The 11,365-nt window shown below is 38.1% G+C and overlaps 1 protein-coding gene and 1 long non-coding RNA gene across 2 annotated transcripts; both read right to left on the bottom strand.

The window, feature by feature from the left end:
* Positions 1-512: 512 nt before the first annotated feature.
* Positions 513-4,425, bottom strand: LOC133741427 (uncharacterized). Its single transcript, XM_062169324.1, has 12 exons — positions 4,294-4,425; positions 3,964-4,176; positions 3,760-3,852; positions 3,546-3,659; positions 2,801-3,433; positions 2,360-2,650; positions 1,952-2,229; positions 1,704-1,877; positions 1,471-1,578; positions 1,262-1,331; positions 1,071-1,169; positions 513-986 (listed from the first exon to the last, which is right to left on the bottom strand). The coding sequence occupies exons 1-12, from the start codon at positions 4,399-4,401 to the stop codon at positions 891-893; spliced, it is 2,277 nt and encodes a 758-aa protein (XP_062025308.1). The 5' UTR covers positions 4,402-4,425; the 3' UTR covers positions 513-890.
* Positions 4,426-4,496: 71 nt separating this feature from the next.
* LOC133736701 (uncharacterized) lies at positions 4,497-9,349 on the bottom strand. Its single transcript, XR_009859668.1, has 3 exons — positions 9,274-9,349; positions 9,038-9,130; positions 4,497-4,899 (listed from the first exon to the last, which is right to left on the bottom strand). It is a non-coding gene; the product is annotated as an uncharacterized LOC133736701 (long non-coding RNA).
* Positions 9,350-11,365: the final 2,016 nt, after the last annotated feature.

Raw genomic sequence — 11,365 nt, 5'->3', positions numbered from 1 at the left:
TTCTATGGTTTATTTGTATGACATTTAAGTGTTGAGTGAAAGATTTTTCAATTATACATATGTGATGTTGGGAAATGGTTTAGACAATAGATTTTTGTTATGTCAATCTCATTACGACGACAAATTTTTGTGGTCTGAATATAACAAGGACCACTAATTTATATTGTCTGTAATCACGTCCAATCACACTTATTTGTTGTTGTTATACACTTTAGCCAGTACTTTGAACTAACTTATGTTGTTGTTTTGGCTTTCAGACTACAATTTTCTGTTGTCCCATTGTCAAACAGACAATAGACTTATTATTGATTTTTGTGTTATGTCTGTGCAGCTGCAACCACACATTTTGGTGTGCTTTTGTTGTAGCTTGCAGTTTGTGATGACACATTTTAGTAGTCCCCTGTACAATTGGTATGCATGCATTCTGGAAATTAAAATTGGCTATTCCTGAAACCATAAAATCCACATCCAAAATCATTCATTGCAATTTCCATTAATCCACCATTGTCTCAGGTACATAGTTCTAATCATCAACATCAGAACCTAATCATCAACATCACAGTTCTAATCATCAACATCAGTTCTACCATTGTCTCAGGTACATAGTTCTAATCATCAACATCAGAACCTAATCATCAACATCACAGTTCTAAACAGCCCATATATACTAAACTGGGCAGCCACCAAAATATATGCATGCAGTACTGCTTGCTAATAAACCAGAAGCACAACACAATGTGGGCAACCAACTAAACAACAAGCAAAATAGCTAGCAGTACTGCAATCAAAATCTGGCCTATATATATATATATATATATATATATATATATATATATATCAACTATCCATGTCCAAAAGTTGATGCACTAGTTAATAAACCTACACATGCACTAGTTATCTCTGAACTTCATAACATACTTTGCCCACTCTGCCCGGACAACATCAACATTCTCCATTGTGTAATAGTGATTTGCTTTTCTTTCCCACTGCAAGGACAGAAGTTTAGTTATGCATAACAATGGATAATTAATCCAATAAATCACTAGTACAATAAATTAGTTACTGATTACCTTAGCACTCCACTCTTGGTTTTTGTCCTCTACTATATCCCTCATGTAATGCATAATCCAATATCCACAAGTCTTATCACCCATCTGCTCCGGAATGCCCTGAAAGAAATAAATATTTTCAGTACCTAATAAACCTTGCCTGAACTAGAAAAATGCAAATATAAATAGTTAGCTAGATGGGGAACACATACTGCACAGTTTTTCCATTGAACAGTCTTTCGGCCTTTCCTATGTTTTTGGGCATTGAATATTTTGATGGAGCTTCAACAACAACATAATACACAAAATTATGATGAAACTAACAACTTATAAATTGAGAATCGATAAAGATTGCAAAAAAAAAAGACTAAACTGTTTGTACATAATACCAACAAAAAACCAACAAGCTAGCTGCACTTACTTGTCCACAATAGTTCTCCATTCACCGGTGATGAGTCGCCTCTTTAGCGGATCCATAAAATACACAACTTCTTCAGTGGGGTTCGCCACCGTCAACATCCAATGACAGCTGGCATTCAAATTTTTGATAATCAATACCAACATGAATCTGATCTAGGTACTTGCATTGCTATATTTATGAGATCAAAAGTCAATATTTACAAAAACAAAAATGCATGAATGAAGCTTTTGTACCCTGAATTATAGGGGACCAAAAAAATCTGACCAGGCTTCCCTCTTTCATAAGAAACTGACAACGAACGAGCCCGTTCAGTCGGATTTCCACAGCCAATGACACCAGTATTAGCAGGATCTACGAAGCCAATCATGTCAAGCATCTTCGATTTCTTCAACACTTGATAAAGGAAGCTGTAAAACCACAAGTCTCAAAATATCATTCAATAACACTGAATTAACAACTCCATTTAAAATGCATTACAGACCTCATATACATCACAACGCAGCCGGCAGAAACCTCCTCCATGTTGGTCATGGCATACACATCCCTTCTGAAGATGGCGACCTTCTTTCGATATCCAAATAATTCCTCGCCTAAGGTTGTGTGGATGGTGATCCCATCCTTTAAGTTATCATTAGCCCATGTGGCCAACGTCTTAAGTGGTGGAGGCAAATTGGGTGGCAGCTTGTCCAAATCATCATGATCAAAAAAATCATCATATGTATCCTTCTTTTTCCTCCTCACAATTTTATGCTTTTGTTGCTGCAATTGATATAAAAAATAACATTGCATGATTAGTATTTCTATATGATGTAATATAGCAGCTCATATGGTCATTTTGGTAAGAATAAAAAGGTTAAAAATGACAAATAATTTAAGCAAACTGCATTACCTTTGCATCAGCTGCAGTGGGTATAACCCAGTCTCTAGGCCAAGCAATGCATGTACCAATTGCATCGCGGACAAACAGAATCTCATCCTTAATAGGAATTGGTAGCAAAGCATTGGCAACAATAGATTTGGTGATCGACACTCGGACATTTTCCTCAACCAATGGAACACCATGGATGGTTTGCTTGCTGGACTCAACATCCACTTCAATGATCGTTCCTTCAGCCACTATGTTGTCCAATGAATCTATCGCAAGTTTACACCCTGACTGGACAATATTGGTGGACTGAACCTGCTAATTCAAACCAAAAAATATGTAAGCATTAGTCACATTTGAGGCAGCAATGTCATCAATATGGTTGATCAAATGTAATTGTAAAGAAAAGAAAAGAAAACTAATTGTAAGGAAAAAGAAAGTAAAGCTAGGGTAGCGATTAATTACCGGCACTTGCACTTGCTCCACAACTGCATTTTTTTTTGGAGTTAAATCATTCCTAACCTCCTCCTCAATAATCGAGGTTAGTTTGATGTTCAGCTCCCCATCCACAAAGACTTCATTCTCTTCAACTACTTTCTGCTGGTCCTCCCCTAAAACTAACTTCTTCTTGGCAGTTTTGGCGGCTTGAATTTCAATAGCTTTCAAACCAGCCTGTTCAAGTAGCCTTGAACAGCTGCCCTGACCAGAGCCTAAATCATTCAGCGGTGTCACAGGTTTGGGTGAGTCAGCTGGCATCTCTTTTCCCTTAACCATCGCTTCTAACTTCTGAAATCTTTCCTCCCAAGCAGCTCTTTCCCTAGCAATTTGTCGCTCCATCTCCAACTCCCATTTGGCTCTTTCCTGAGCAATGATATTTTCTTTCTCTTCTGCTAGTATCTTCTTAACACTTACCCTAACACTATCTTCTACATTTAGCATTGGGCGTTTAGGTAGATGAAAATATGCGGAAGGCTTGACGAAGCCACCAACACCGCGTACCCTACCAGGATACTCAGGATTTCCCAACGCCAAAGTCAGAACATCATCTGTTCCTTCAGGGTTGATTTCTCCTTCAGACACTTTCCTCTTCAAACTTTCCTGATATAGACATCAATCACAGCACACAAAAATTATCCTTCGGATACAAAACCTGGAAAAAAAAAAAAAAAAAAACAACAAGTAATAAACAATTATAAAAAACTGAACTTACAATTTTTTCGACCTTCTTCTTCACTGCTGGCCCTTTGAAGTTGCCGCTCTTGTCTTGCCGGGCCTTTATCCACATCGTAGCACGATCCAATTCTTCAATCGGTATTTTTTCAGCCTATAAATATGAATAGATACGTGTGAGATCATGATCAGCTTTATGTAAACCGAAAAGAATAACAAATATATTGTAAATAGATTGTAAGACGAATACTGACCAATTCTTCTTGGAAGTTAGCATATCCTTTCCGTGACAATCGATGAGGATACTTATTCTCCTTCCTCTTTATTTTCTGCTTTTCACGGAGTACCTACAAAGCATATGTGAACTTATGCATTATATTTTAGTATTTGCATAATCAGTAACTAATAATGCATAAACTGTTCCACAACTGCATGTCCAAGTATGGTATTAGAGAAACCTGAAATTGTTCTGAAGTTCTATCAGCCACGAACGTATTCCATTCATCTACCTCAATGGATCGATAATCATCTGGAGGGAACTTTAAAAGTTCAGGAGAATCCAGATAGGGAATAATGTACCAGTTCGTTAGTTTGCTCTTGAACTCTCTCCATTTGTGGCCGGCTGATGTAATCACCAATTTCTTCCATTCTTTTGGCACCACATAAGCATCCTACACATTAACGAATACAAAGTATCATAGCTTTAGTTACTGTGTTTTGAAAAAAATAAGAATAATGAAATGTAAATTAGTGAACAGCAACAACTTATATATCGACTGATTGTTTACCTGAATACTATTCCAAATCTTGTCTTTTTCATCCAAAGGCACATTTCTCCAATCATTTATAGATATTGGGATCTTGGTGCGTGCTAACACCCCAATGTATGACTGCATCTCCTTAGCTGCCTTCCCAATTGGCTCCCCATCGGCATTAGAATTCACCTTTAGCTTCTTTCCTCGAATCAGTCGCCTAGTAATTTTATTCATGCTTACCATCCCTCGCTTAAGCAACCTCAATCCACCAGTGATGTTGTCATCATCATCAGAATCCTCGGATGACTTGCTCTTTGCAGACTTACGACCGGACGACGACTTCTTTGCTGCCACAGCCACCTTGGAATTTACTGCTTTAGGAGGTGCCATACGTCTCCTAGAGGACACATCCTTGCTGGACTGAGTAGCTTTATGTTTTCGCGGACTTCTCCTAGGAGAGGTAGCCTTGTTGGCTTCTATCAGTCTTGCTGCAGCCTTTTTGGGGGTAGTAGGTTTACGATTTGGAGAAGTAATAGGTGGTTCAGAGACGGTTTTTCTACAACGTTTCATCTGCACCGCCTTCATCCTTAAGGCTATAGATCTAGCAACTTTTGATGTGCTTGCAGATGGAGCCATGACCTGCAATACACAATAAACACAGTTAGCCCCATAATATAGGTTAACAATTAATGTCAATAAACATATGAAACAAAAACACATAAAACAATGAAATAACAAACACATAAAGCAATTAATGAAATTACTAACACAACTCAAAATTAAACAACACAGAAGACAATGAAATAACTAACATAATTGGAAGTGTTAATATACATGTTTCATCAAACACATCAGTACATAGGTGGGGAAATTTTAAAACAAGTCAATCATGAACAAACAACTTTAACTAAATGTTTTTTTTTCCCCTCAGCCACGTTGATTGCAGTCATTTTCCACCCATATTGCTTCATCTCCAGGACGCATATAATTGCTATGCTGATCACCATCTATATTATCAAAAGTCTCGATCGATGGCATTGTTGCTTCAAATGGCTGTTGTTCTACTTCAATATCTTCTAACTCCTCATCTGAATCAGTCCCTTGATAGTCTCTATCTGGGACCCTTACAACCACTGACCATTGAGGATCGAGGGGATCCTCAATGTAAAATATTTGCTTAACATGGCTAGCTAAGACAAAAGCATCATTAAGATGACCTTTCCTATTCAGATTTACCAATGTAAACCCTAGTTCATCTACTTTAATGCCCCTAACATTCTCAACCCAATCACATTTAAACAACGGTACCCTAAACTTGTAGTAGTCCACCTCCCATATTTGTTGTATGACACCATAGAAGTCCATATCATTAGTTTTGGGATTTTTATCCTTTGCACTAGAAACTTGCATTGCATCAGCCACCAAAAAAACCCCACTGTTTTGCACTGATCGCACATTGTCCCGCTCCTTAGTGTTGAAATCAACACCATTAACCTGGTATCCACTAAAGGTCGGCACTACATGATTCGGTCCACTTGACATCCACCTCATTGTTTCCGAAACATTATTGTCCGGAAACTGCAGTTCATTTGAAACCTTCAAATCAATAATAGATTACATTAGCGTAATGTTAAAATCTTATTTTTTGTTAATCACTAAGAATCAAGTATATGATCGCATACCCTTTCTTTTAACCAGACAGAAAAGATCTTGTTTTGTTTATCCTTGAGCCACTTTTCATTTTTGGAAAACCTTGGATTGAGAAGCTTCAACAATTCCAGATGTTCACTGAATATCAAACACAGAAAACTCAATGATTTAAGTAACAAAATATTGAATCAATTCATGGACTGTAGGAAAATTGATGATAATTAAAAGTTTATGACTTACATGAAATAAGGACTTGCATCCTCGGTATTCTGCAATATACACAGATGTGCTTCATGCATCTCCTTGCCATAGACAGAAATCATGGTAGCGCCTGATAGCGGTTTGGATGCATTACGGGCTCGTGGTTTGGAACTTTCAGGGATTCCAGCAGTAGAAGCATCACTAAGCATACGTTCAGTGCAAAACTCAACAGCCTCTTCAACAATATAAGACTCTGCTATGCATCCCTCAGGATGCCTTCGACATCTAACCCACCCTTTAAAGACTTTCATGTACCTCTCGAAGGGGTACATCCACCGAAAAAATACTGGACCACAAAGCTGAACTTCTCGTACGAGATGCACAGTTAGATGGATCATAATGTCGAAAAATGAAGGCGGAAAATACTTCTCCAATAAGCAAACAGTAACAACCAAGTCTGCTTGCATTTTTTCCAGCTTCGAAACATCGATCACTTTAGCACATATTGCCTTGAAGAAAAGGCAAAAGCGGATTATTGCATACCTAACCGGCTTCTCAAGAACAGAACGTAAAGCAACAGGAAGAAGAATCTGCATGATAGTGTGACAGTCATGCGATTTCAGACCAGCAAGTTTTAAATCCTCCATAGAGACAAGATTCCTTACATTTGACGAAAACCTAACAGGAACTGTCATTTCAAAAAAAGAGCCACAAACTATTTTTTTTTCAGCAAGCATCAAGTTCCAACTAGCCAGAGGTAATTTATCCCTTTTGGCACCAACTTTTGGGTTCAAACCAGCCCTAATACCCATTTCCACCATGTCCAAACGCGCTGCAACCCCATCCTTTGTCTTCCCGGGAATGTTCAGCAGCGTACCAATGATGGCATCACAGCAATTCTTCTCAATGTGCATGACATCGAGATTATGTCGTACCGGAATATATTTCCAGTACTCTAGTTCAAAGAAGACAGACTTCTTCTTCCAGCAAGGTCTCCCTTGCTCTTCAACACCCTTGGCAGGAGGAGAGCGTTTCTTTTTCCCACACACACAATTCAGACCCTCTACTCTAGAAAACACCTCCTCTCCGGTTAATGGTAGAGGAGGTAGGTCCTCCTCTATGGTGTTGTCAAAAGCAGCAGCCTGTTTCCTATACGGATGATGTCTAGGTAGGAACCTGCGATGCCTCATGAATGCCATTTTTTTACCTCTCTTCAACCTATGAGGTCGAGTCTGGTCAAGGCATATTGGACAAGCATTGTATCCTTTAACAATGCTACCAGACAAGTTCCCGTATGCGGGAAAGTCATTAATAGTCCACAGCAGCACCGCTTTCAATTTGAAGTAGTCCCCTCTTAGTGCATCGTATACTCCCTCAACCCCATCCCACAATATTTTCAGATCATCTATTAATGGCTGCAAGTAGATGTCTATATTGTTACCAGGTTGCTTTGGTCCCGATATTAACAATGTTAACATCATAAACTTCCTCTTCATACAAAGCCATGGAGGAAGGTTATATGTGACCAGTATAACTGGCCAACAAGAATACTTGCTGCTTAGAGAACTATGCGGGTTAAATCCATCAGAAGATAGAGCTAGTCTGAGGTTTCTAGGGTCGCTACTGAATTCTGGATATTGCTTGTCAAGTAATTCCCAAGTAGGAGAATCAGCTGGGTGTCGCATCATTCCATCTTTCTTTCTACCAAACTCATGCCAAGTAAGATTCTTAGCTGTGTTGGTCGATTGATACAATCGTTTGAACCTTGGGATTGGTGGAAAGTACCATAAAACCTTTGCAGGTATCCCTTCTTTCACAGTTTTATCCCTACCCAATTTCCACCTTGGAACACCACAGTTGGGGCAGATGAGTGCATCTGCATGCTGCTGTCTATACAAGATGCAGTCATTAGGACATGCATGAATTTTTTCATACTCCATCCCTAAAGCACTAAGTGTCTTTTTCGCTTCATACAAAGACAAAGGAACCTGATTCCCTTCAGGAAGCAGACCCCCAATCATGATAAGCATATCTGAATAGCAAGCATCGGTCATTCCATGCTTTGCTTTCAAATTGAAGGTCTGAATCAGACCATTCAGCTTGGTTGTCTTCGTACAACCAGGGTACAAAGGTTGATCCCCATCCTCTACATACTTCAAAAACTCATTAGAGTCTTCGGAAATCTGCTCATCCTCACTTTCCCCAAAGCCCCAATCATTCTCCCCCATCCCAGGTTCCCAATCTACAGTTTCAGATTCAACTCTATTGTCATTCATAGCAGATGTAGCAGCTTCCCCATGCCACCTCCAATGCTTATAACTTTCGTTAATACCATTCCAAAATATATGATCCTTAATAACTCCAACAGAAAATCCCTCCGTGTTACTACATTTCAAGCAAGGACAAGAAATCTTGTTTTTGTTATTGGCATTAGACTCGGCAAACTTGAGAAACTCTGCTACTCCTAGCTCAAACTTCTTTGATCTTCTATCAGCATGCATCCATGACTTATCCATCTTAAATATATAGGTTCCTTCATATATAACAAATTCAACACACTCAAATAGATGCTAATTGTAAAAGTAACATTGCTTAACATGCTCATACTTCTAATATACAGTATATTTGTTAAGACTAGTACTGGTAAGAGTGGTCTTAACACATACAAATTCATCCACATATAGCTGCAACAATTACATCGATCCATGACAATTCTAATATTCAGATTGCATTCCATGCTGATACTTCTATTATACAAAATAATACAATACTCTATCACGGAATAAAAAATGAACTTATGATTATACTCAACTAGCTAGCAGTAAACATATAATCATTATGTGCAGGCAAAGACATCAGCAAAACGATAATTAGCTACTTGCTGACTCATATATATATATATAAATCACAAACATTGAAGACTCACCAGAAATTTTAACAAAAAAACCTTCTATTTTTCTCCACTACACTACTAGCAGTGAGCCTTCCTTCACAAATCCTTTTGTACCACCAAGTTTCCCTATCAAGGTCAACAAAACAAAAGGAACATGTTAGAAAAAGAAGAACTATTATTCAAACTCAAAACAAGAAAAAAAGACAAACAAAATCAAAATATCAAAAATATTATAAAGGATCATAGTGTCATATAAATTGCCGACTCACTTTGGGAATAAAAATTTACAAAATGGTTACTTTGTGTTCAGAGCGTCTCTCCTGTACGCCAATCTCGCCCTCCTGCTGCATTTGATATATTCTTGTGTTAGTACAACAAAGGCAAAAGAAAAAAAAAATGCAGATGTACATTTGACCACCCATCATGAAGAAGTTACAAAATAAGTTTAAAGAGGGTAGAAAGGGGTTACAATCTGACCTCAGAGTATTTAGCCTCTAAACACATCACTAAAGTGAGCACTAGAATTATTCAATCCTTAAGAGTTTACTTTTATAAAAAAAAAATAATAATCATATATGGCAGTCTTAGCAATGCATAAGCAAAGGGTCCTCGAACATTTCAGCTCTTAAAAGAGCAACCTTATTATTCTCCGTTTCTGATTTTTCTCATTTTGTTCTTTTCAATTTAACCCCAACCCAATGGAATGTAATTCTGAGAGCTATAGTAAAAAGAGATTTAGCAAACTATCACTACATTTATTAAAGAAAATCATCCAAATGCATTACTGTAAAGACCCAGCTCAAAACTTGAACCAAAACATCATTAACTACTAATAAAGCAAGTAAGAAGTTTATGGTAACAAGATTACCGACCAAACCACAGAAAGTACTCCATATAGTAATTACAAAGTAGAAGTATATGCACAGCTGTAAAGTATAATCAATAAAACATAATTATCAAGAAAAGAAACACAAAATCAGAAAGTAGAAGCCACTCGCACCACTACACAATTAAACAAAAGCAACAATCTCACAAAAGAAATGATCAATTTAAAATGTGCTTCATCCTAATCCAGAATATTAAAAAATCATTGATCTTTACCACATGTATCATCACATATGTAGTAGACTAACCTTTTCTAAAGTTAAAGACAGATCATCAGCATCACATAGAGAGACACCACCCTGCCAATAAGAAAAGAACAAACAGTTACACCACTTAAATTTTCTTGCACTAGTGATCTGAACAAATATCAAAATATACCACCACATTTCTACCATTGAATTGAAAACCTACTCTCTTTTAGGCAAATACCATTCCACTGCTGCACTAATTCAATTCATTGGGCAACAAAATAGACCATAAAATTATTTCAATCACCAAACTCAATTCAGTTTTTGGTTCTTCAAAAAATCAACCATGCTTATCGGGACGGTGTCCTCCCCATTCTTAATCTGCTATTAACAAAATCAGTTCAAAAGTGTACAAAGGACTAACCTTGCTACAATCACACCAACCAAGCCCCAATGGTCGATATAGCAAACTAATCTTTCTTGTAGGGAACTCTTGTGTTGGCTCTTGATTGCTTCGGGGTGAAGAATTTGAAGGTATAGATCTGCAAAACAACCGTGTTTCAATTAAACTTACCAATTTCATCTATTGAGAAACAAAACACATGCATTAAAAACCCAATAAAAACGAAATTGAACGAAACCCAGATCATATAAATCCCAGAAAAATTGACTAAAGCCAATACCTTTCTCAAAACAACGCTTCAATGGTGCAGTCGAGCTTCGAGAACAGAGGGAGAGCTAGGGCTAGTACCGGCGACCGTCCATGAGAGATTGAGAGAGAGAAGACGATGACTCACTGAGTGATTGACTTCGGATTGAAGGAGACACCAAGCAAAGTCATTTAATGCCGCCGTTTCGCCGCCGTCGTCTATCAAGGAGGCTGAGAGAGAGAGAGAGGTCTGGGTTTTAAGTAATCGGAACACTGAACGAGGATGAAAGGCACCCCTTCCCCAAATTGAAAAGAACCGAATCGAAATTGGCTGAGAGAGAACTGAGATCAGAGAGACCTAAGTGAAAAGGACAGAGAGAGAGGCTGGTGTTTTAGGTTTCACCGGTTCTAGGTCGAGATGAGACTGTTTCGCCGTCGTCGTCTATCAAGGAGGCTGAAAGAGAAAGAGAGAGGTCTGGGTTTTATGTAACCGGAACACTGAACGATGATGAAAGGCACCCCATTCCCAAATTGAAAATAACCGAATCGAAATTGGCTGAAAGAGAACCGAGATCGGAGAGAGCTGAGAGAGCTAAGTGAAAAGGAGAAAGCGAGGCTGGTGTTTTAGGTTTCGCGGTT

The sequence above is a fragment of the Rosa rugosa genome, chromosome 3 (genome assembly GCF_958449725.1).
Source record: "Rosa rugosa chromosome 3, drRosRugo1.1, whole genome shotgun sequence".
Classification (NCBI taxonomy): domain Eukaryota; kingdom Viridiplantae; phylum Streptophyta; class Magnoliopsida; order Rosales; family Rosaceae; genus Rosa; species Rosa rugosa.
Note: the sequence above shows the minus strand (reverse complement) of the source record. Positions and strands in the feature narration are given on the sequence as shown.

Bases quoted from the DNA above. Each gene is read 5' to 3' on its own strand.
- LOC133741427 (XM_062169324.1), bottom strand. From the start codon at position 4,401: ATGCAGTCATACATTGGGGTGTTAGCACGCACCAAGATCCCAATATCT. The intron at 3,660-3,759 runs GTCAGTATTCGT...TCATATTTATAG, and splicing joins CTAACTTCCAAGAAGAATTG to GCTGAAAAAATACCGATTGA. The intron at 1,332-1,470 runs GTAAGTGCAGCT...TTGTTGTTGAAG, and splicing joins TGGAGAACTATTGTGGACAA to CTCCATCAAAATATTCAATG.